The sequence below is a fragment of the Eschrichtius robustus genome, chromosome 11 (genome assembly GCF_028021215.1).
Source record: "Eschrichtius robustus isolate mEscRob2 chromosome 11, mEscRob2.pri, whole genome shotgun sequence".
Taxonomy (NCBI): Eukaryota; Metazoa; Chordata; class Mammalia; order Artiodactyla; family Eschrichtiidae; genus Eschrichtius; species Eschrichtius robustus.
In genome coordinates, this window is record NC_090834.1 from 587,346 (window position 1) to 607,146 (window position 19,801).

The 19,801-nt window shown below is 43.4% G+C and overlaps 1 protein-coding gene across 2 annotated transcripts in view; it reads left to right on the top strand.

Moving 5' to 3' along the window:
- The window catches only part of NCAPD3 (non-SMC condensin II complex subunit D3), a 61,783-nt gene that overhangs the window by 438 nt on the left and 41,544 nt on the right, over positions 1-19,801 (top strand). For both annotated transcript variants that reach the window (XM_068556191.1, XM_068556192.1), the window contains exons 2-13: positions 1,970-2,124; positions 4,787-4,949; positions 9,343-9,527; positions 10,145-10,309; positions 10,416-10,477; positions 10,678-10,765; positions 12,484-12,617; positions 13,838-13,910; positions 14,642-14,767; positions 14,902-15,154; positions 15,560-15,616; positions 15,878-15,967. In XM_068556191.1, coding sequence (XP_068412292.1) covers positions 1,970-2,124; positions 4,787-4,949; positions 9,343-9,527; positions 10,145-10,309; positions 10,416-10,477; positions 10,678-10,765; positions 12,484-12,617; positions 13,838-13,910; positions 14,642-14,767; positions 14,902-15,154; positions 15,560-15,616; positions 15,878-15,967 — 1,551 coding nt within the window. The remainder of the gene's footprint in view (positions 1-1,969; positions 2,125-4,786; positions 4,950-9,342; positions 9,528-10,144; positions 10,310-10,415; positions 10,478-10,677; positions 10,766-12,483; positions 12,618-13,837; positions 13,911-14,641; positions 14,768-14,901; positions 15,155-15,559; positions 15,617-15,877; positions 15,968-19,801) is intronic.

Genomic DNA, 19,801 nt, shown 5'->3' on the forward strand with positions numbered 1-19,801 from the left:
GCTTCCCGAGGCTGCGGTCCAACCCGCGCCCTCGCTGTGGCCCGCCTCGGCGCTTGGGGCACCTCCTGCCCCTCTGGTGCCAGCACTTCCATCCCGACCCGGCCCCACACCCCTTCCGGGACCACCTTGAAAAGGCCAGCGTGACCCGCCGGGTCTCTGACCCTTCAGTGGTTCCCCCGGCTTCCTAAGAGTTACCACAGCCTCTGTTTGCGGCGAGAGGCTTCACCTGTCCCTGCGGGTGCTTTTTCCCAGAGCTGAGCTCTGGAGTCGGACCTGGGGCCGGCGGCTTGGTCCGCCGCTGAGCACCCGAGCCTCGCGGGCCTCGGTCGCTTGTGTCAAATGGGGGTTCTAAGATTACTTCGCGGGCGTTCGTGAAGATTGATTTAATACCTGCACCTGCTGTTAACAAAACAAACTTGGGTCCGCTTGCCCGTGCGCGGCAAGCCCAGTCTACTGACCCCCGGTTGTGGTGAAGCAAAGTGCAGCCTTCATTGCATGAACTGACAAGGCGTCCAGGCAGCTTGTGCTTAAAAGACCCCAACTCCCCAAAGGCTTTCAGGGGAAGAGTTTAAAGACAGGGTGAGGGAGGAGAGTTGAGGGGTGTGTGATCAGCTGGTGAACATTCTTCTGATTGGTTGGTGGTGAGGTAGTCAGGGGTCAGCAGTATCAGCCTGGTTCCAACCAGTCTACCGCGCTTGTGGGCAGCAGTTAACTTCTCCCACCCGTGGAGGGGGGGGGTGGTTTCAGTGTCTGCAAAACAGCTCGAAGGACATGGCTCAGGCTAGTATCTGTAGTCCTTGAGGAGAAGCTAAAGGTCCTTGACTTTGTTGATTGGCTAATTTATTATTATTTTGCTCTGCTTGACTGTTTTTCTCTCTGCATTTTCTCACTTTTCTCATTAAATTTATCCTTTGACTCGAGTTGTTCTGCAGACAGAGGCAGGCCGAGCACGTGGGGGAGGGGCTGGTCTGGGAAGGCCCCTAGGGTCCCGCGGCATTACACCACCTGCTGAGTAAGTGCTGATAGATAACTCACCCTTCACAGCTGAGCTCAGTCCCTTTACGGTGGTGTTGGTTTCTAGACAGGTGATACTTTGTTTCCTTCTGTGCTTTGTTATGGGGTTGTCTCTGCCTGGGATGCCCTTCTCGGTGTCTCTTTCCCCGGTAACCCACACGTGTTGGAGCAGCTGAAGGATGTCTTCCTTCCCCCCTCTGCCCCCTGCCTCCCCCTGGAATAGTCTCCAGCTGCTCTCTACTGTTGTACGTGTCTACTACTGCTTTAACACCTATCCGTTGTAGACGGGGGTAATAGCTGTCATTTGTTGAATATATTGGTTTCCTGATTCCAGATATTTTATCACTGGGACTTCGTAGTTTCGATTCAGAAATGAGGTCAGAAATACGGGTGTGCATTTCAAAATATGCATATAAAATAAGTGGGAGAATGTATGAGAGAAAAAGGCAAGAAAAGATGCAAGAACATTTTTAGGAAGCTGATTGTATTTGTTAGGAGATCAGTTAGGGAAGGGTGAATGAATAATTAAAGCATGTTAAATAGTCATTTGCCTCAGCTGTCCCTTTGTGCTGTACACTTTATTTGGGTTTATTAACTTGATTATAGGATTTTCACAAAGGGACAGCTGAGGCAACCTTTTATTAACCTCCTCTTCTCCAGACTGAACATACGGGAAGGCTGGATCGTCCCCAAAACTGTTACATCTAAAAAGTGTTTTCCTTCTTGATATTTTTAGGTGATGACCAACCTAATAGCCAGCTGTCAGTTAATGATTAAAAAAAGATTTTCTAATCTTTTCTGCTTCCTTCTAATTCTGCCTCACTTGTATGGTATAGTTAAATGTGAGTTGTGACTAGTAAACTTTTCCCTTCATGAATGTACTCAGAGTCTAAAGCTTATTGGCTTTCCTTATTTAAATAGAACATTTGTTGACTTCATTGCATTTTCCCACTAGAATGGGTGGCCACAGTATGGGAACTGGAATTCACGGAAACTGAGCCTCTGGATCCCACCATAGAAGCAGAGATCGTGCAGACCGGACTGAGCGCATTCACAAATCTCTATGACAGTCTTTTAACTTTTGCTGCTGGAGAGCTTGGAGCTACAGAGGTAAAAACAAACAAACAAACAAAAAATCAAGCTAGCCATTTAGTTGTCAGAAGTGGAAGATAAAAATCCCTATTATCATCTAAAGCTTAGTCTTCTCAGTGTATAGTTCAGAAGGAGTATGATAAAGAGTGGCATAAAGAATGTGGTTCATTTATTGGGGTAGCCGCATAGCTCTCCTCCCAGAGGTTCAAGGTGTTAATCTGTGATTTTTTTTCAAGACATGACCACTGTTTACAACAGCAAATTAAAGGAAAAGAATAAAGGCCAAAGCAAGGAGGGAAACCAGATAAGCGAAATAGGAAAAGATGGCCAAGGACAATGCAGTAACAATTCGGGCATGCCTTAACTTTAGGAAAATTGGATATTAAACTGAAAAGTGATGAGTTGAATTAAAAATGGAAAAAAGAGTTCCTTTAAATACTGAGTTCTACCTATTACTATTTAGACCATTAACTGCTTTTCAAAAACTGAGGGACTCAAAAGCAGAACAAAGAATACTTAGATAGTAACATCTCTGAAAGATCTAAATTACCAAAAATATTTCAGTTAGAGGTTTCATGTAGCTGTTCAAAAATTAAATCATCCTGTTAAACATTCATTAAGCGTAATGCTGAGTACCGCATAAAGTACCTCGGCAGATAACATGATGGTTAAGGTACAGAGCCTCCCCCTACCTGGGGGAGAGGGGAGAATTAAGCACTGGCTCTTGGGGCGCCCACTGGCATTGCACTGGCCAGGCATGTCCAGCGACCACATCCGCAGGCGTGGAGAAGCACCAGGCCACCGAAGTCTGCATTGTAGAAACTGCTCTAGGACAGGTTAGATGCCATCTCATAGGGGTATGGAAAAGGGAGCATGGTGAGATTGGGAAGGTCCCAGAAAGAAAGTAGCTAGCTGGAGGCAAGTCTTCACAAATGGATAGAATGTTGACTGCAGTAACGCGGGTCCTAGGGCAGCCTACGGAGGGATCATCACGGTGCGGATGTGCAGCGAGTGCCGAGGGGATGGGGGCAGGGCGGGGCACCCAGGACTGAGCTGTAAGTGGGGTCCACAGTGGGGTTCGAGGCTGAGGTGTTTGTGGTATACAAGGTTCAGGTCTAAGCATCATACATAGATTAACCCACTCATCCTCACATCCAGCTCTCGGAGGAAGAGGTGCTAGTGAGCCGTAGACTAAGGAACTTGAAGAGATCTGTTTCAGACGGATGTTCTTGACCGAAGATGGACTGAAGTGGGAAACGCTATACTCAGAGAGGTCCCTGGGGACAGTACAGCTGACCCTTGAACAACACGGGTTTGAACTGCACAGGTCCACTTACATGCAGAGTTTTCCGGTAGTAACTACAGGACTCCACGATTCCAGTTGTTTGAGTCTGTGGATGCAGAACCATGGATGTGGAGGAACTGTGTCTGCAGAGGGCCGGCTCTGAATTCCACGAGGACTTTCGACTTGCCCTGTGTTGTTCAACAGCCAGCTGTTCAACTGTGTTTTGCTCATCTGTTTTTTTTAATGTGTGTTACGGCGTGGTCTGGAGTTACGGTTGTGGAAACGGGGGAGGAGGGGTAACAACGAGGGACTTTTTTTCAGATGGAGTTAATAGAGTTTTGTGAACTTAGCTTCTATCAGGTATGAAACGCTGCAGAGGTGATTGAGTCCCCCAGGGTCACAGTTACAGGTGAGTGGAGTGGAGCTGAGGTGGCCTTAGGAATGAGGATGTAACTGATTTCTTCCAGAAGCTTCGTGGTGAAGGAAAGAGGAGAGTTTTCCCTGTCTTTTCAGGGAAGCAGGATATACAAGGTCTGATTTCTTGAACTTTTGTGAGCTTATGTTTTTTTAAAGTAGCCCAGAATAAACCATATTTAGTTCCTGCTATGTTTGGTTTATACAAATAACCTATTTCCTGTTCACATGTTTAATAGGAGAAAGCATAGAACCGTGATAAAATTAATAAGATTGTGGTTTATGCTCTAGGGTTTATTTCCTGTCTTACCTAGGCTATTTCTGAAATCTCTTGAGGGAGACACTTTCCGGTATTTCCTCTCCTGCTCCCATTGCCCATAGAACATTTCAATTTAAATAAATTGCTCTGATTTCTTCAGTTAGTAATTTGAGTGATAAATGAATTGGGGTACATTTGACATAGATGGAGAGTAACTTGTTTGCGTAATTACTGATGTAGGGTGTCCCCATAGTCTTGGTGTAGCTTTTAGGTATAGTAATTTCAGAAATATATGTGCTTCTTACCCAAAGTTATTTTGAAAGGTTACCCAAATATATGTGCTTCTTACCCAAAGTTATTTTGAAAGGTTAATTAAGTTTCTTGTATAGTTATTTATCTTTGTAATTTTTTTGTTTTGTTTTGGTCACGCCATGCAGCTTGTGGGATCTTAGTTCCCCAACCAGGGATCAAACCCAGGCACTCAGCAGTGAAAGCGTGGAGTCCTCACCCCTGGACCGCCAGGGAATTCCCCTTGTAATTTTGAGTAATACACTTTTAAATTTTGTTTTAGTCCCTGTGAAGATGACAAACATTTACAATTAGGAGCCAGAATGGTCTGTTCCTTTTTTTTATAAGGCACTAAAAGTACTTAGAAAAATCAGGTAATAGGAGATTTTCCCATTTCTCTAATTATTGGCTCTTATGGTTCGCCCCTCCCCCAGAGCATTTGGACCTTCTTCATGGAGAACAGCATTTCCCACAACGCGCTGATGGCCTTGTTCCATCACTTCGTTCAGATGGTCCTTAAGAAAAACGTCAGTGCCCAGCAGCGGGAATTTGGCCTTCATGCTGCTGGGCTTTATTTTCTGCTGCTGGAAGTACCAGGTACAGTATGTGTGTTTGGTGTGATAGGACAAGGCTTTTAGTTTTTAATTTGTCTACATTGTTTTGTACTTTGTTTCCTCACTCGGAGGCTAGGTGAGAGGAAATCTGTGAAGCACATGTCATGTTACAGGTGTTCCAGAAAGCTCTCCTGTTTTCCTGTAAATGTGTTTTCTGATGTTGTTACGCTGGGTTTGTAACCTAATACAAACAGTCCGAGAGGGGTAAGGCTGGAGGGGGTGTTTCAGAGCTCCGCTGCGACCCACCCCACCCAGCATACCATCCTGATACCGCCCTGCCTTCTGACACCCTGTCCAAGCTGAGAAAAGTGCTGGGGGGGAGGGGGAAGTGTTGTCTCCCCCGCGTGGCTGTGGACAGTAGTTGGGACCGTTCTCATCCAGTAGCGGCTGGAGCACAGCTACTAGGGCTGAGGAAGGAAGCCCCGGGGAGGGGTCTGTCTGTGATGCTCCCCCACTTCCTTCGGGTGGGAGCCATGAAGGAGTCCCTCCTCCCCACTCACCCCAGCCCAGGGCAGGAGAGGGTGGGGCGCAGAGGGAGCTGCAGCTGTGGGACCTTGAGTTCACGTGGAAGAGAAAATCAGGGTCAGCCGGCTTGCAGCTCGTCGTTGCTCGTGTTGGCGCGTTCATAGCAGATGTTAAGGGCCTATTCCATATGACTTGGGAATTAGTGAAGAGATATGTAAAGCCTGGAACACTGATTTGTTTTACTGCTAATGCTCCCATCATGACTTGAAATAATGAAATAAGCTCCCAAAGAACTCACTTGCTGAGCGATATCTCAGGTGTAACTGGGCTCTTAGCAAAGTGGTGGCCTTGGAAACCCAGTTTCACTCTTCTCTTCCTTGCTGGGCGCAGCGCCTTCTGATTAAGGTTGAGATTCAGCCCAGAGCTGAGGGCTGGCTGTTACTCGTAGGGCCACTTGCAGCTTTCCAGCAAGTCGTACTTCTGCCAGTTACCTTCTGTGTTTAAATGTTTCTGGATTATGGTTGGGGTACTGTTGATACTTAATATTTGATCACGGTTTGTTCTTTTTCGAGATCCCTTGCATTTCCATATGAATTTTAGGATTTGCGCGTCAACTTCTTTCCAAAAAGGCAGCTGGGGTTTTGACAGGGGTTGCATTCACTCTGTAGATCAGTGTGGGGAGTGTTACTGTCTTAGCAGTGTTCAGTCTTCCAACGTGAACATGGACGTCTTTCCATTTATTTAGAGCTTTCATTGGTTTTGATGATGTTTTGTAGTTTTCAGGGTACAACTCTTGCACGTCCTTGGTTAAATTTATTCCTAAGTATTTTATTCTTTTCTGTGCTATAGTAGATGAACTTGTTTTCTTAATTTAATTTTCGAATTGTTTACTGGTGGTGTATAGAAGTACAGTTTATCTTTTTTATTGAAGTATAGTTGAGTTCCAATTTTGTGTTAATTTTTTCTGTACAGTAAAGTTATTTAGTTTTATATATATACATACACACACACACACACACACACACACACACACCTGTTCTTTTTTATTTTCTTTTCCATTATGGTTTATCACAGGATATTGAATATAGTTCCCTGTGCTGTACACTAGGACCTCGTTGTTTATCCATCCTGTATATAATAGTTTGCATTTCCTAACCCCAAACTCCCAATCCATCCCTCCCGCACCCCCTCCTCCTCGGCAACCACAAGTTTGTTCTCTATGTCTGTGAGTCTGTTTCTGTTTCGTAGGTATGTACATTTGTGCCATCTCTTAGATTCCACCTATAAGTAATATCATATGATATTTGTCTTTCTCTTTCTGACTTACTTCGCTTAGTATGATAATCTTTAGGTCCATCTGTGTTGCTGCAAATGGCCTCATTTCATTCTTTTTTATGGCTGAATCGTATTCCATTGTGTGTATATACAACATCTTCTTTATCCATTTATCTGTCGATGGACACTTAGGTTGTTTCCATGTCTTGGCTATGGTTTTTATTTTTTTTAATATTCATTTATTTTGGCTGCACTGGGTCTTCGTCGTGGCACGTGGGATCTTTGTTGGGGCATGCAGGGTCTTTAGTTGCGGCATGTGGACTTCTTAGTTGTGGCATGCATGTGGGATCTAGTTCCCCGACCAGGGATTGAACCCAGGCCCCCTACATTGGGAGCATGGCATCTTACTCACTGGAGCACCGGGGAAGTCCCTTGGCTGATTTTTGGTTATTGATCTTGTACCCTGAAACCTTGCGGAACTCATTTACTGGTTCCAATAGGATTTTCTATATATAAGATCATGTCATCTGTGAATAGACATAATTTTCCTTATTCCTTTCCTGTCTGTCTATACTTACTTGTGTGTGTATGTTTTAAGTGCTTGCTTTGGGTGTACAATAAGTACTTAAATAGTCTATCTTCCAATAATATTCTACTTATTTATAGATAATGTTAAACCTTAAGACAGTGTGCTTTCCTTTCTCCCTTCCTGTTTGTGCTGTTGTAGTTATACGTTGAATTTCTGTGTGTCGTAAACCACACAATTTATTCATAGCATTTTTCTCTGAATTATCTTTTAAATAATTTTTTTAGAAAATGAAAAAATAAATGTCTTTTCTTTTTAAAAGATTTCATCGCATGTAATTTTCTTTTGGCCTGAAGAACACTCTTTGACTCTTCTCATGCTGTGCATCTGTTAGCCGTCCACCGTCTTGGATTTTGATTCCATGAAAGTATCTTTCACCTTCAAGAATGTTTTTGCTGAGTATAGAATTCTAGGTTGACAGATTTTTTTCTTTCAGTGCTTTTTGGGTGTTACTGCATTGTCTTCTGGTTTACTTCACTTCTGATGAGAAGTCTGCATGACTCTTATCATTGCTGTTCTGTAGGTTTGTGTCTTTTTTTTGGCGTGGTTACCTTGAAGATTTTCTCTATTAGTTTGTTTTGATTTGATTAGATTATTATTAGTGTCAATTTGATTAGATTATCTACCCTTTGGTGTGATTTCCTTGGTGTTTATCATCGTTTGGTTCATTGAGCTTCTTGGGTCTGTGACTTTGTAGTTTTTAACAAATTTGGAAATTTTCCAGTTATTATTCCTTCAGGTATTTTCTTCCCTCTCTTTTTTATGGGATTCCAATTACTCGTATGTTAGATTGCTTGATATCCTCCCATGGGTCCCAGGGCCTTTATTAACTTTTTTTTGTTTCTGTGCTTCTGTTTCTTAAAGTTCACCTGCCTTTGTTCCTGTAGCATCTCATCAACTGTTGAGATCATCCAGTGAAGTTTTCTTTTTCAGATCCAGAAGTTCCATTTGATTCTTTAAAATATTTTCATTTCTTGCTTTGTTTGCTACTGTTTAATTCTTGAGCTTATTTATAATATCTGCCCTAAGGTTCTTCTCTGCTTGCTCTGTCATTTCTTGGACTGTTTCTAGTGACGATTCCCTTCTCACCACAGGGCACGTTTTCCTCTCTCTGGATGCCCGGTACATTTTTATTGGATGCTGGACATTTTGAACGTGAAGTTTTTGAGTGTCTTGATTTTGTTGTTTTCCTTTAAGTATGTTTTGATAGGCAGCTATTGGTGCATTAACTTGGTCTTTTTGAGGCTTGTTTGAAAGCTTTGTTGGGGCAGCTGTAAAGTAGCCTTTACTCTGGAGCTAGTTTAGCCCTGCTGTTAAGGTGTGTTTCTCTCCAAGTGTGTCGTGAATGTTCCAGGTCACTGTGGCTGGCTGGGGCTCCGACGTATCTCTCCCCTGTGTGCGTTCCGAAAACCGTCCATCTCCCACCTGCTTGGAGGTTTTCTTTGCCCACCGTCATGGATTTCGCCCCATGCGTCCTAGCTAAGGTCAGCCCTGTGCAGACCTCTCAGCACTGTCTCCATGTGGCTTCCTCGTTTCCAGTGCTCTGCTCCGTGCATTCCAGCTACCCGGCCTTCCTGACACTGATCCTTGTATTCCTGATATAGTAAGTCCATCAGAATGTGCTTGGGGTCACCGTTTTTCTGCTGTTGTCCAGACATTGCCTCCAGACACAGAATCGGGTCAATTTTAGGGTTTATCTCACTGGTTTCCCTTTTCTCAGGGGTTGTGTGGCTAGGCTACCTCTTGCTCTGGGTCTTAGATGGTCACTTTATAAATTTCTATCCAGTTGTATAGTTGTTTATGGCAGGAAGAAAAGTGTAAAACCAGTTACTCTGCTACGGCCAGCTGCGGAAATCTCATTATTTATTTATGATGAGGCCTGTTGCTCACTGCCTAGGGCTGAAGTTGAATGGAACTTTTTTGCTAAAGGTCCACTGTTATTCAAAGTTAAGGAAAAGTCTGGTTTTGCTTTTTAATTTTTCGTTGTTGTTACAGACTTATTTCAAGACAATTAAACCTACCCTGCTTACTCTTTATTCTTTACGAATAGGCAGTATAGCCAACCAAGTTTTCCACCCAGTGATGTTTGACAAATGTATTCAGATTCTAAAGAAGAGCTGGCCTCAGGAATCCAGCTTGAATCAGAAAAGAAAGAAAGAACAACCGAAGAATGCTCAGGCCAACCCAAGGGAGAGTAGGAAGAGAGGAAGGCCCCCCAGGAAAGAGGAGATGGAGGTAAGAGGGAGTGGAGTCATGAAGCATATCTGATTTATTTAAGAATTTGTATTAAGGTGGAGTTTCAGGGGTCACGATTATACCAAAGCCCTAGCGTGCTGTCCGCCATCCTTCCCGTAGGACTTGCGGTCGCCTCGTGTACCGCTGAGCATACGTTCCCCTTACCATCTTCCCAGCCTCCCCATCATCTCTCTCCCACCTTGTTCCCAGGTGTGCTCACCACAGGCCAACAAGTGTGTTTGCCACATTATCTTATTGTCATTAGAGACGGTGGTCAAAGTATCCTGAGGACTCTCGTCCATAGAACATAATAGAATAACGTTAATTCCTAATTTTTGTGTGACTGGGTAGGGTGGTAGAGGTTCATTGACACCAGAACTTCTAAGAAACCCAAGAGATCTCACTGACGTGAAAGTATGGAACTGGAAACTGTGGTAGCTTCCATCTGGTCCAGCGGCTAGCGGCTGCGGTGGTGGAGACCCCGAGCAGTCGAGGTACCTGGTCAGCGACCCAGCGCCCACCTGGAGTTTCACTGCCCTTGACTGGGTACATGGAAACCATGGGACAAACTATTAGGCAGTACTACACAGTCAGCTGTACATTTCTTCATAATCTAGATGGATGAAGTGATTGAAGAAGAGGATGAAGAGAATATTTTTTTTTCTTCCCGAGACCTTTGTCAAATTCGAAATGCCATCTTTCACGTCTTGAAGAATTTTTTAAGGCTTCTGCCCAAGTTTTCCCTGAAAGAAAAGCCACAGTGTATACAGAATTGTGTAGAGGTAAGTGAGAATTCCAGGAACCTTGGGCAAGTTCAAAGAGCGAGGACAAGGGCTAATACTTAAAGAGTGGGAAAAACCAGGCCTTTTCTTGGTCTCTGTTTTCCAGGTCTTCGTTGCATTGACTAATTTCGAACCAGTTCTACATGAATTTCATGTTACACAAGCCAGGTGAGCCATTAAATCTTCCAGTGCTAACGTTTAATTATGGTACAATGAGTTTTGCTCCATCAGAAGCCTTACTGCCATTTTACCCTAATTGGCACACAGGTAGAATTTATTCATTTAAATATAGCTTATAGGGTTAGGAGCTATTCCAAGTGAAATCACATCCATTAACTAATCTTTTGCTTTTTTTTTTTTTTTTTTAGAAACCTTAACCAAGCAAAATACATACCAGAACTGGCCTATCATGGATTGTATTTGCTGTGCTCCCCAATTCACAGAGAAGGAGATAAGGTAAAGGAAACAGGACCCCACTGAGTTACTGGTTGAAGTGAAAGCATGTGGGTCGTGGGATGGAAAACGCTGGAAGCATTCGATGTGATGCCGTGTGAACTCACTAGGTCATTGTCATGACTTGAGGACGTTTGTATAATGAAAATCATCCCCGTCACTACGTGGTGCCCACTGTTCATTCCAGGCTTATATCCAAGTACCTGGTGGCCACAGGAAGTTCTTGTTGGGTTAAGGCATAAAGAATGGTTCCAGTGTGACCTGGGTAGAGGAAAAGATAAGCTACTGAGCATTAGTTTTACAGAAGTATTTACCAAACTCTTCTGAGAAGAGTAGACAGTCACAGACTTCCCAGTTTCCCTCAGCAGTTCCTGTGTGCCCCTGTATTTCTGTTAGTGTTTGTGTTTTAGTGGATGATTGTGCAAACACGCTCCTGGTTAGCATTCATATATAGATTTGCCCCCAGTGACCTTTGAAGCCCCGCAGCTCTAGACACTGGAGTTAACAGCTTTTTAAGCAGTAGGGTGTTACTAAACCTGGATGTTGTTAATGAAACAGGAGTTTGCAAAAAACGTGACGGACCAAGGTCTTGTGCCTTTGGTGCCTGCGATACACCTAGTTTCCAGGGGAACGATGTGTGAATGAGAAGGCCCTGGGCACTCGGGGCTCTGCACTTTGTCCAGACTTGGGCCTCCCCCCTCACTGCCTGTGTGTCCTCCTGTGAGGCCTCAGTTTCCTCATCTGGACAAAGAGGGTGAAAGGCTTCCCTTCCTCGTGGATTTCTCAGGAGGATTACAGGGAAGAATGCCTCTGCACAATGCCTGCTGTTTAGAAAGCGTCCCATGTTTCGTTAATTTATTATGTCTTTGTCACTTCTCTGTTTGAAATATGGATGTGATAGCATTCACAGTAAAACTTAATTCCTGTGCCCTTTTTAACATTTTAGAAGATAAGGAGGTTGGGAAATTATCCTTTCAGGCAACAGTGTCTCTAAGGACATGGTGTTTTTCATTGTGAAAGTGTTGCCCTGATGTTGGGCGACATTGGTTGTGGCCTGACCTTTAATTACTTGACTTCGGACAACTCAGCTTGGGAGTCTTTTATTATGTATAAAGTAGAGATAATAGTAAAAGTATTAAGAACAAAATGGAAAAGCCTTGCCGACCTCGTGGAGTTGAGAGGTTTCAGAGAAAGTGTGGTCAGATCTAGTAACACATGGACGTGCTTAATGCAATACCTGCCACATATTTGGTTTCCAGTAAATTGTTTTATCTACTGGATGAATGAATTAAGTAGCTGAGTAAATGATGTGTGATGGTATATTGGAAGGTGCTCTGTAAGCTTCAGGTGTAATACAGGTGTAAAGAATCATCACTTTCCTCTTTTCTGTAAGGGGTAATCAGTAGCATCCTTTGCCCTTCGTAAGTTACAACTAATTCTCTATAGTCCCTGATTTCTGGGCTGGAGTGTGAGAGGGTGAGCAGAGAAGCCAGCTGGAGTTCCTATCATTATCCATAGGCAGCACTTTCACACTGCTGCGTTGTGCATGTATTGATACCTGGTCATCGGCCAGGAAGTGCATCCTTAGTATTGAACCAAAACCTGTGTCAGCCTCACTTAACTTCAGGTCCTTGAAGTGGTTCACTGTGGTCTGCATCACGGTCTCCAAGGCCCTGGGATTCTCTGTCATGCCTTAAATTGAATTTTCTTTTCTCTTCCAGGTTATCAGATGTGTTTTCCATCGAATGCTCTATGTAATATTAATGTTAGAAGTGGGCAAAGGCTCGCATCACGCCCCCCTTGCCATCACTTCTCCGGCCATCAGTGGTAAAAACCAGGCAGTCCAGTTTGTCAGGTGAAACAGCTCGGATCTTTACTCTCTGTCGCTCTCCCAGTCTTCTGGAGCCTGTACTAACCAGGATTTCTGACACCTTTAGCAACTAACAAGTGTCTGGGCTGTTTGTGGTTCAGGGTTCAAAGTAAAGCACTTGGTAGCTCATCTGGTTTGTGTGGTCTGGGGTGTTGCGGGGATGAGGGGTCTGCAGTTTGTGGACCAGCCCGTGAAGTCAGCTCTGAGTTCTGGCAGCGGCCTTAGTATTAGCCGCTCCAAGTCTGCCTCCGCCTTTGCTTTTTCTCTCTCCTCTTAGTCTCCTTCTTTTTGTTCCTTGCCACTTTTTTTTTTTTTTTTTAACTTCTTTAGCAATAATTGATAGACTAATTCTCCCCTCAAGAGTCTCTTAGCTTCACCTGCAAAGTCCTGTGTCTGGCCTTTACTGGGGAAGACATGTTTGCTGTGTCCTCAGCTTTTCTTTCTGTTACTGGCTACTCGGCAGCAGCATGGAGGTGGTGGGAAGAAGGGGAAGGTGTGTATGTGAGAGTGTGTACATACCTGGAAGCAGCCGCGGTGCATGCTGTGGGTGCAGGCGTGGGGTGTGGATGCTGGAATCCAGGTGCAGGCTGCTGTCTGATCCTTGAGCGAGTGTCTCGTTAAGGACTTTTTTAAACATTAAATAACTAAGATGTTTTAAGTAGAAACACTCATTTTAGTTCTTCCATGAGTTCATGATGTCACCGATTGCAGTAATATTCCTATAATGGTACAAGGAAACTTAACACTGAAAATGGGTCCAATCTGGGCATTATAATAATTTCTATTGGGGTTACAGTTTGGAGAGGTACTGTTAGAAATGCATTTCACTGGGCTACCACCGGGTGGTACTGTGTCTCCATCTATCCTCTACCGCAAAAGGATGTATTTCAGCCTTAATCTGAAACGTCGTAGGCAGTCCAAGGGCCCTGTGAGGACGGCACCCCTGCCCCTCGCTGGCTGGCTGGCTGCTCGCAGCAGCTGGGAGAGGGCCCGGGCCGTGGTGGCGGGTGCTCTGCTGCGACACTTTGTCTTCAGGCTCCAGGCACTCGCAGTGCCTGCAGTACAGGGGTGGGTGGTTTTTTACAGTTAGGCTTTCAAAAAGGTAGAAATTTCTCTGTTTTTGAGAACAGATTCAAGGAAAATTGCTACTTTATTGTCACTATAGGTGTATTACAAACCGTGGCTGTGTTTCTTTCCTTTTGTAGCTCACTTGTGGATGAGCTAAAAGAAAGTATGTTTCCAGTCCTTCGTGTCTTACTCCAGCACATCTGTGTCAAGGTACTGTTTGCTTTAATGAGGGTGTATAAACACACGTGAAGGTAAACGTGCGCGTGTGTTCTTGGAAATGAGTCTACGTCATTACTGAACGTTGTTGTATTTAGTATATTCACTAGGTGTTCCCCTCTAGTGTGGTTTTCGGGGGAAAACAACTTTTTATTTTGGAAAACTTCAAATAGAAATAGAATAGTGTGACCAACACTGTCTTCAGTGATTTTGTATAAGCTGTAGCTCCTCCAGCACATACGCACACTGGATTTTTCTTCTGAAGCAGATTTCATCATACCCTTTCAGACATAAATATTTCATGTCTCTCTCTAAAGGATAGGAACTCGTTAAAAACATAACCACAAAATATTAACACACCTAAAAAATTCACAGTAATTCCTTAATATTGTCCAGTATCCGGTCAGTGTTTGCATTTCTACTATTGTCTCATAAATTTTTATAACAGTTTGGACAGATGATTCTTTACCTGAACACTATGGACCCTAGGGGTCTGTAAACTCTCTGAAATTAGGCTCTGAGGAGTGGGCTTACAGGTTTCTTATAGGCTAGTTTCCCAAGGGGTCTGAGACCTAGAACTGGTTAGTCATTTCTGTAACATGTAAACGCTCGGCACTGTCGCGGAGCCAGGCGCACTCAGCGATCATCTGATCGCACTACCACATGCGTCTCCGTCGTCCTGCTGTGGGTACTGGCTGGGCAGCTTCTCAGGGTCTGTGTTTCAGGTGGTCGATAAATCCGAGTACCGGACCTGTGCAGCTCAGTCCCTGGTCCAGCTGCTCAGCAAGCTTCCTTGTGCGGAATATGCTTCTTTCGTGGCCTGGCTTTATGGATATTCACGGAATGCCAAGGTAGGAGCTACATCTGCCTGAAATCGTGGCTCCTGGCTCTGCAACCTTCTAGTGACGGTCAGATCTGAAGATCTGTTTCTGAAGATTAGTTTTCTTTGTCTCTGACGGAGATGTGTGTGGTTTTGCTTTACCAGATCCCGTACCGGGTGTTCACTCTTGATGTTGCCTTGGCTCTGCTGGAACTGCCTGAACGAGAGGTGGACGGCACGCTGGCCCCGGAGCATCAGAAGTTCCTGAAGCATAAGTTCTTGGTGCAGGAAATCATGTTTGCCCGCTGTGTAGACAAGGCCCCGACTGTGCGCAGCAAGGCACTGTCCAGTTTTGCGCACTGCCTGGAGTCCTCTGCTACAGCCGCGTCAGAGAGCGTCCTGGAACTTCTGGCTAACGGTGAGTGTGCCGAGCACCATGAGACCGGGTCTGGCTCCTGCTGGTCCAGAAGCTGCGGCGGCAGGAATGATAGGTGTGCTGTGATAGACTGGGACCCTCAGAGACCCTTTCAGTAGGTTTTACTGTCGAATGACTTCTTGGACGAGCCTTTTTAAGCAGTTCACGTGTTCTTGACCTCAGGCTGAGGTTGTTGGCCGCTCTCACTATTCCTTTGCGTCGTTGGTATTGGCTGTATCGGGTCTGATGACCAGTTTAATGCACAGCCAAGGAGAACACTGAACTGTCAGCATTTAGACTCTGTCTTGTCTTCAGGCCTAATTATCTGGGTTTTGATTCCTCTGTAAATATTTATGTATGGTTTTTGATACTAAGACTTTTCTCTCTTATCTACCTGCTTACTTTTAGCTCCTGCAGTTTCAGGAATAGAGAGCCACCATGACACTTCACTGAAAAATTCATCAGGTAATGAAATGGGTCAATATATTATCAGATATTGAATAATTGTCCTTTTAATTAAAGGGCTTGCTGACTATTTGCATGTTTTTTTCTATCTCCATATTACCTGTTTTAATACTGCACTTTTTTTCTTCATCAAAGAAATTGAAATTCATTTCAGTAATGATGTGTAGTAACTTAAATGTGGAATATGCCATGCTTATATTACTTAAAGGTATAACAAGTTTTTATTGTACTGACTGGGCCTTTTTAAAATTTATTTTTAAGCTTTTTCCTATCAGAGGCAGACATTTAACCCTTCTGGAGGCTCAGAGGTGATCAATATAGACAACAGTGGTGAAACAGCTGGATATAGGGGTATGTCAGATTTTATCCCTATCAGATGAGTAATAACTATTGGATTTCAGACAACTGTAAGTAGAGCCTCAAAACCTTGGAATTTTTTTCTAACTAATTCACCCTCAAGAATTGGAACTTTTTTTTCCCTTAAAAGTAGATTAATTTTTATTTTATATCTTTAATCAATGTCTTTGCACTATACTGTATTTCATTTTAAGATAAAGAATAAGCTACATTTCACTTGTTGTGTACTGAAACCTAGTATTTCTGTCACACTTAAGAGAATGTTAGCAAATATTTTATTTCCTTAGTGAAGTCCGTTGTTCTGAACACTTGGGTTTGCTGGCCAGAAAGGACCAGTTACTAGGAAAGGTGCAATAGAAATTAAATTTGTGTTTGGAGAAAAGTCATCACGGAAGAGGGGAAAAGATAAACAATACTATGGTACTCACCCTTGTGTCTGTTTTTTATTCCTTATTACTTTTTCCACCTGGCATCTTGACTCTGATTAAGCCATCCCAGAATCCATTTTTAATACATGGTAGGGAAATGTGAGCCCAAGCTTCCATTGAAAAAGTTCAGAATTTAGATAATTTCTCTTCACCAGCAGTATGAACCGTTCTTTAATGGGTTGTACATATCGTGTGGCGTGGTTATAGGGTGCTCTCTCCCATGGATCCCAGCACAGGATTCTGAACACAAATGATGCCTGTTCTCTTTCAGTGACTTATTGAAGCCAGAATAATCTGGGATGGTAAAGTGTCAGTGTGATTCAGGAGGGAAGAAACACACCTGGGCTAGGTAGTAGATAGACCTGGAGCTACTCTCAGATTCTGTTTCTGTCTAGCTGTATGGTCTTGAGAAAGTCACTTTCCTTTTCTGGGCTTCTCCTTCACTTATACTATGACTTAGCATAATGTAGTAGGGGAAAAACTACATTAGACATGAGAGGCAATCTGAATTCTTATCCCAACACTGCTACTGAAGAGCTGCATAACCCAAGACATGGGAGTCAGCAGAACTCCCCACCTGCTTGTCACTTCTGATCCTAACACCTTCCCTGTCTTTCACAAAGGGCTGTTGTCAGGTTTATAGAAATTATGTTTAGAGGAGTGACTTTAAAAAAAAAAGAACATTTGCAGAGCATAAGTGATATAATGAGATTTATTAGTTTATTCGATAAACATGTATGTGGTCCCTCCCAATCTGTGCAAGGCATTGCAGGTACAGACTCTAACAAAACATAGTTCCATCTCTTAAGGAGCAGTGGGAGAGGCAGGCATGTGTGTACATAAAATCGTAATATTGTGAGATGGATGCTGAAGCATATGTAAAGTGCCATGAGGATCATTACTTATCATTGCAGCCTGAAAGATTACGTTTAAGTGACTAGATATTAGCACGTGTTACTCAAATTCAGAGCAATAACTCAATATGTATAAACAGATTCCCTAAAATATGTAAAGAAATTTAATCTGGAAAAATGTCTGGTTTAATTCCAGTCTGAGCAAGTTACAGATTCACTGTTGCACAGACACTTCCGAACACTATCGAGTTGTACTGATTTAACGATGCTTCGAAAGTATAAAAATTTGCCAGATGTGTAGCGACCATGTTCCCATCTTACTGTTTGTTTGTTTTTTTAATAAATGTATTTATTTTATTTATTTATTTTTGGCTGCATTGGGTCCTCGTTGCTGCACACGGGCTTTCTCTAGTTGCAGCGAACGGGGGCTACTCTTCGTTGCGGTGCGCGGGCTTCTCTGCGGTGGCTTCTCTTGTTGCAGAGCATGGGCTCTAGGTACATGGGCTTCAGTAGTCGTGGCTCGCGGGCTCTAGAGCGCAGGCTCAGTAGTTGTGGCACACAGGCTTAGTTGCTCCACAGCATGTGGGATCTTCCCAGACCAGGGCTCGAGCCTGTGTCCCCTGCATTGGCAGGTGGATTCTTAACCACTGCGCCACCAGGGAAGTCCCCTATCTTTTGATAAACTAAAGTAACTTTTTTTTTTTGGACTGCGTTGGGTCTCCGTTGCTGCACGCTGGCTTTCTCTAGTTGTGTCGAGCGGAGGCTACTCTTCATTGCGGTGCGCGGGCTTCTTGTTTCAGTGGCTTCTCTTGTTGCAGAGTACAGGCTCTAGGCACACAGGCTCTAGAGTGTCCGGGCTTCAGTAGTTGCGGCATGTGGGCTCAGTAGTTGGCGGCGTGTGGGCTCTAGAGCGCAGGGTCAGTAGTTGTGGCACACGGGCTTAGTTGCTCCACGGCATGTGAGGTCTTCCTGGACCAGGGATTGTACCCGTGTCCCCTGCATTGGCAGGCGGATTCTTAACCACTGCGCCACCAGGGAAGTCCCTAAGGTGACATATTATTGGCATTAACTTTACTTAAAAAAATTTGTATAGTTACTACATGCCAGTCACTGTGCTAATAAGTACCTTTGTTGGTGTTTTTTGGTTTTGTTTTGAGAGAGAATTCACATATAAAATTCACCATTTAAAGTGTATTGAATTCAGTGGTTTTTAGTATATTCATAAAATTGTGTAATCAACTTCCAGAAACTTTTCATTAGCTGAGAAAGAAACCCCATAACCGTGAGCAGTCACTCTCCATTCTCCCCTTCCCCCTGCCTCTGTCTCTGTGGATTCACCTATTTTGGACATTCCACATAAATGGACTCCTACAACATGTGACCTTCTGTGGATAGCTTCTTTCATCTACCACTCGTTTTCAAGGTTCATCCGTGTTGTAGCATGTATCAGTACTCTGTTCCTTTTTATGGCTGCATATAGTCCATTGTGTGGATAGACCACATTTTGTGTGTTCATTCAGTCTGGCAGTTCCTCAGAACGTTAGGCGTAGAGTTACCACATGACCCAGCAGTTCCACTCCTGGGTGTGCACCCACAAGGAATGAAAATATATTCATACCCAAAACTGGTACAAGAATGTTCATAAGAGCATCGTTCATAATAGCCAAAAAGGTGGAAACAACCCAAATGTCCACTTACCTTTTTGAGGTGAAAGTTCTTCATCTATTCTGCATCCAAGTTCCTCATCAGATATAATTTGCACATATCTTTTTCTCATTCTGTGGGTTATCTTTTCACTTTCTTGATGGTGTTCTAAGAGTTTTATAGTTTTAGCTTTTACATTTTTGTCTTGGTTCAATTTTGAGTTAATTTTTGCATATGGTGTGAGGTAGGGGTCCAGCTTTCACATGTGAATATCAAATTGATGGAGCACCCTTTGTTTAAAGGACTGTTTTTTCACCTTTGAATGCTCTTGGCACTCTTGTCAAAAATCAGTTAACCATAGGCATGTGCGCTTATTTCTGTACTCTCAATTCTATTCCTTTGATGTTTCATTGTCCATCTGTCTGCCGGTGCCACTCTGTGTTGATTACTGTTGCTTTACAGTAATTTTGAAATCAGAAAGTGTGGGCTCTGCATCCTTGTTCTTGCTTTTCAAGATTGGTTTGGCTATTCTGTGTCCCTTGTATTTCCATATGAATTTTAGGTTCGGCTGTCAATGTCTGCAAAAAAGCCAGCTTGCGTTTTGATAGGAATTGACCTCTTAATCAATGTGGGATGTATTGCCATCTTAAAAATACTAAGCTTTCCAATCCATGAACAAGGGGTGCCTTTCTATATTTAGGTCTCCTTTAATTTGTTTCAATGATGTTTTATAGTTTGCAGTGTATAACTCTTGCTCTTTGAACATATTCCTAAGTATTTTATTCTCTTTGATACTATTGTAAATGAAATTGCTTTCTTAATTTCATTTTTGAATTGTTTATTGCTAGGTTTTACAACTGATTTTTGATGATTGATCTTGTGTCCTGTGACACTGTTAAATT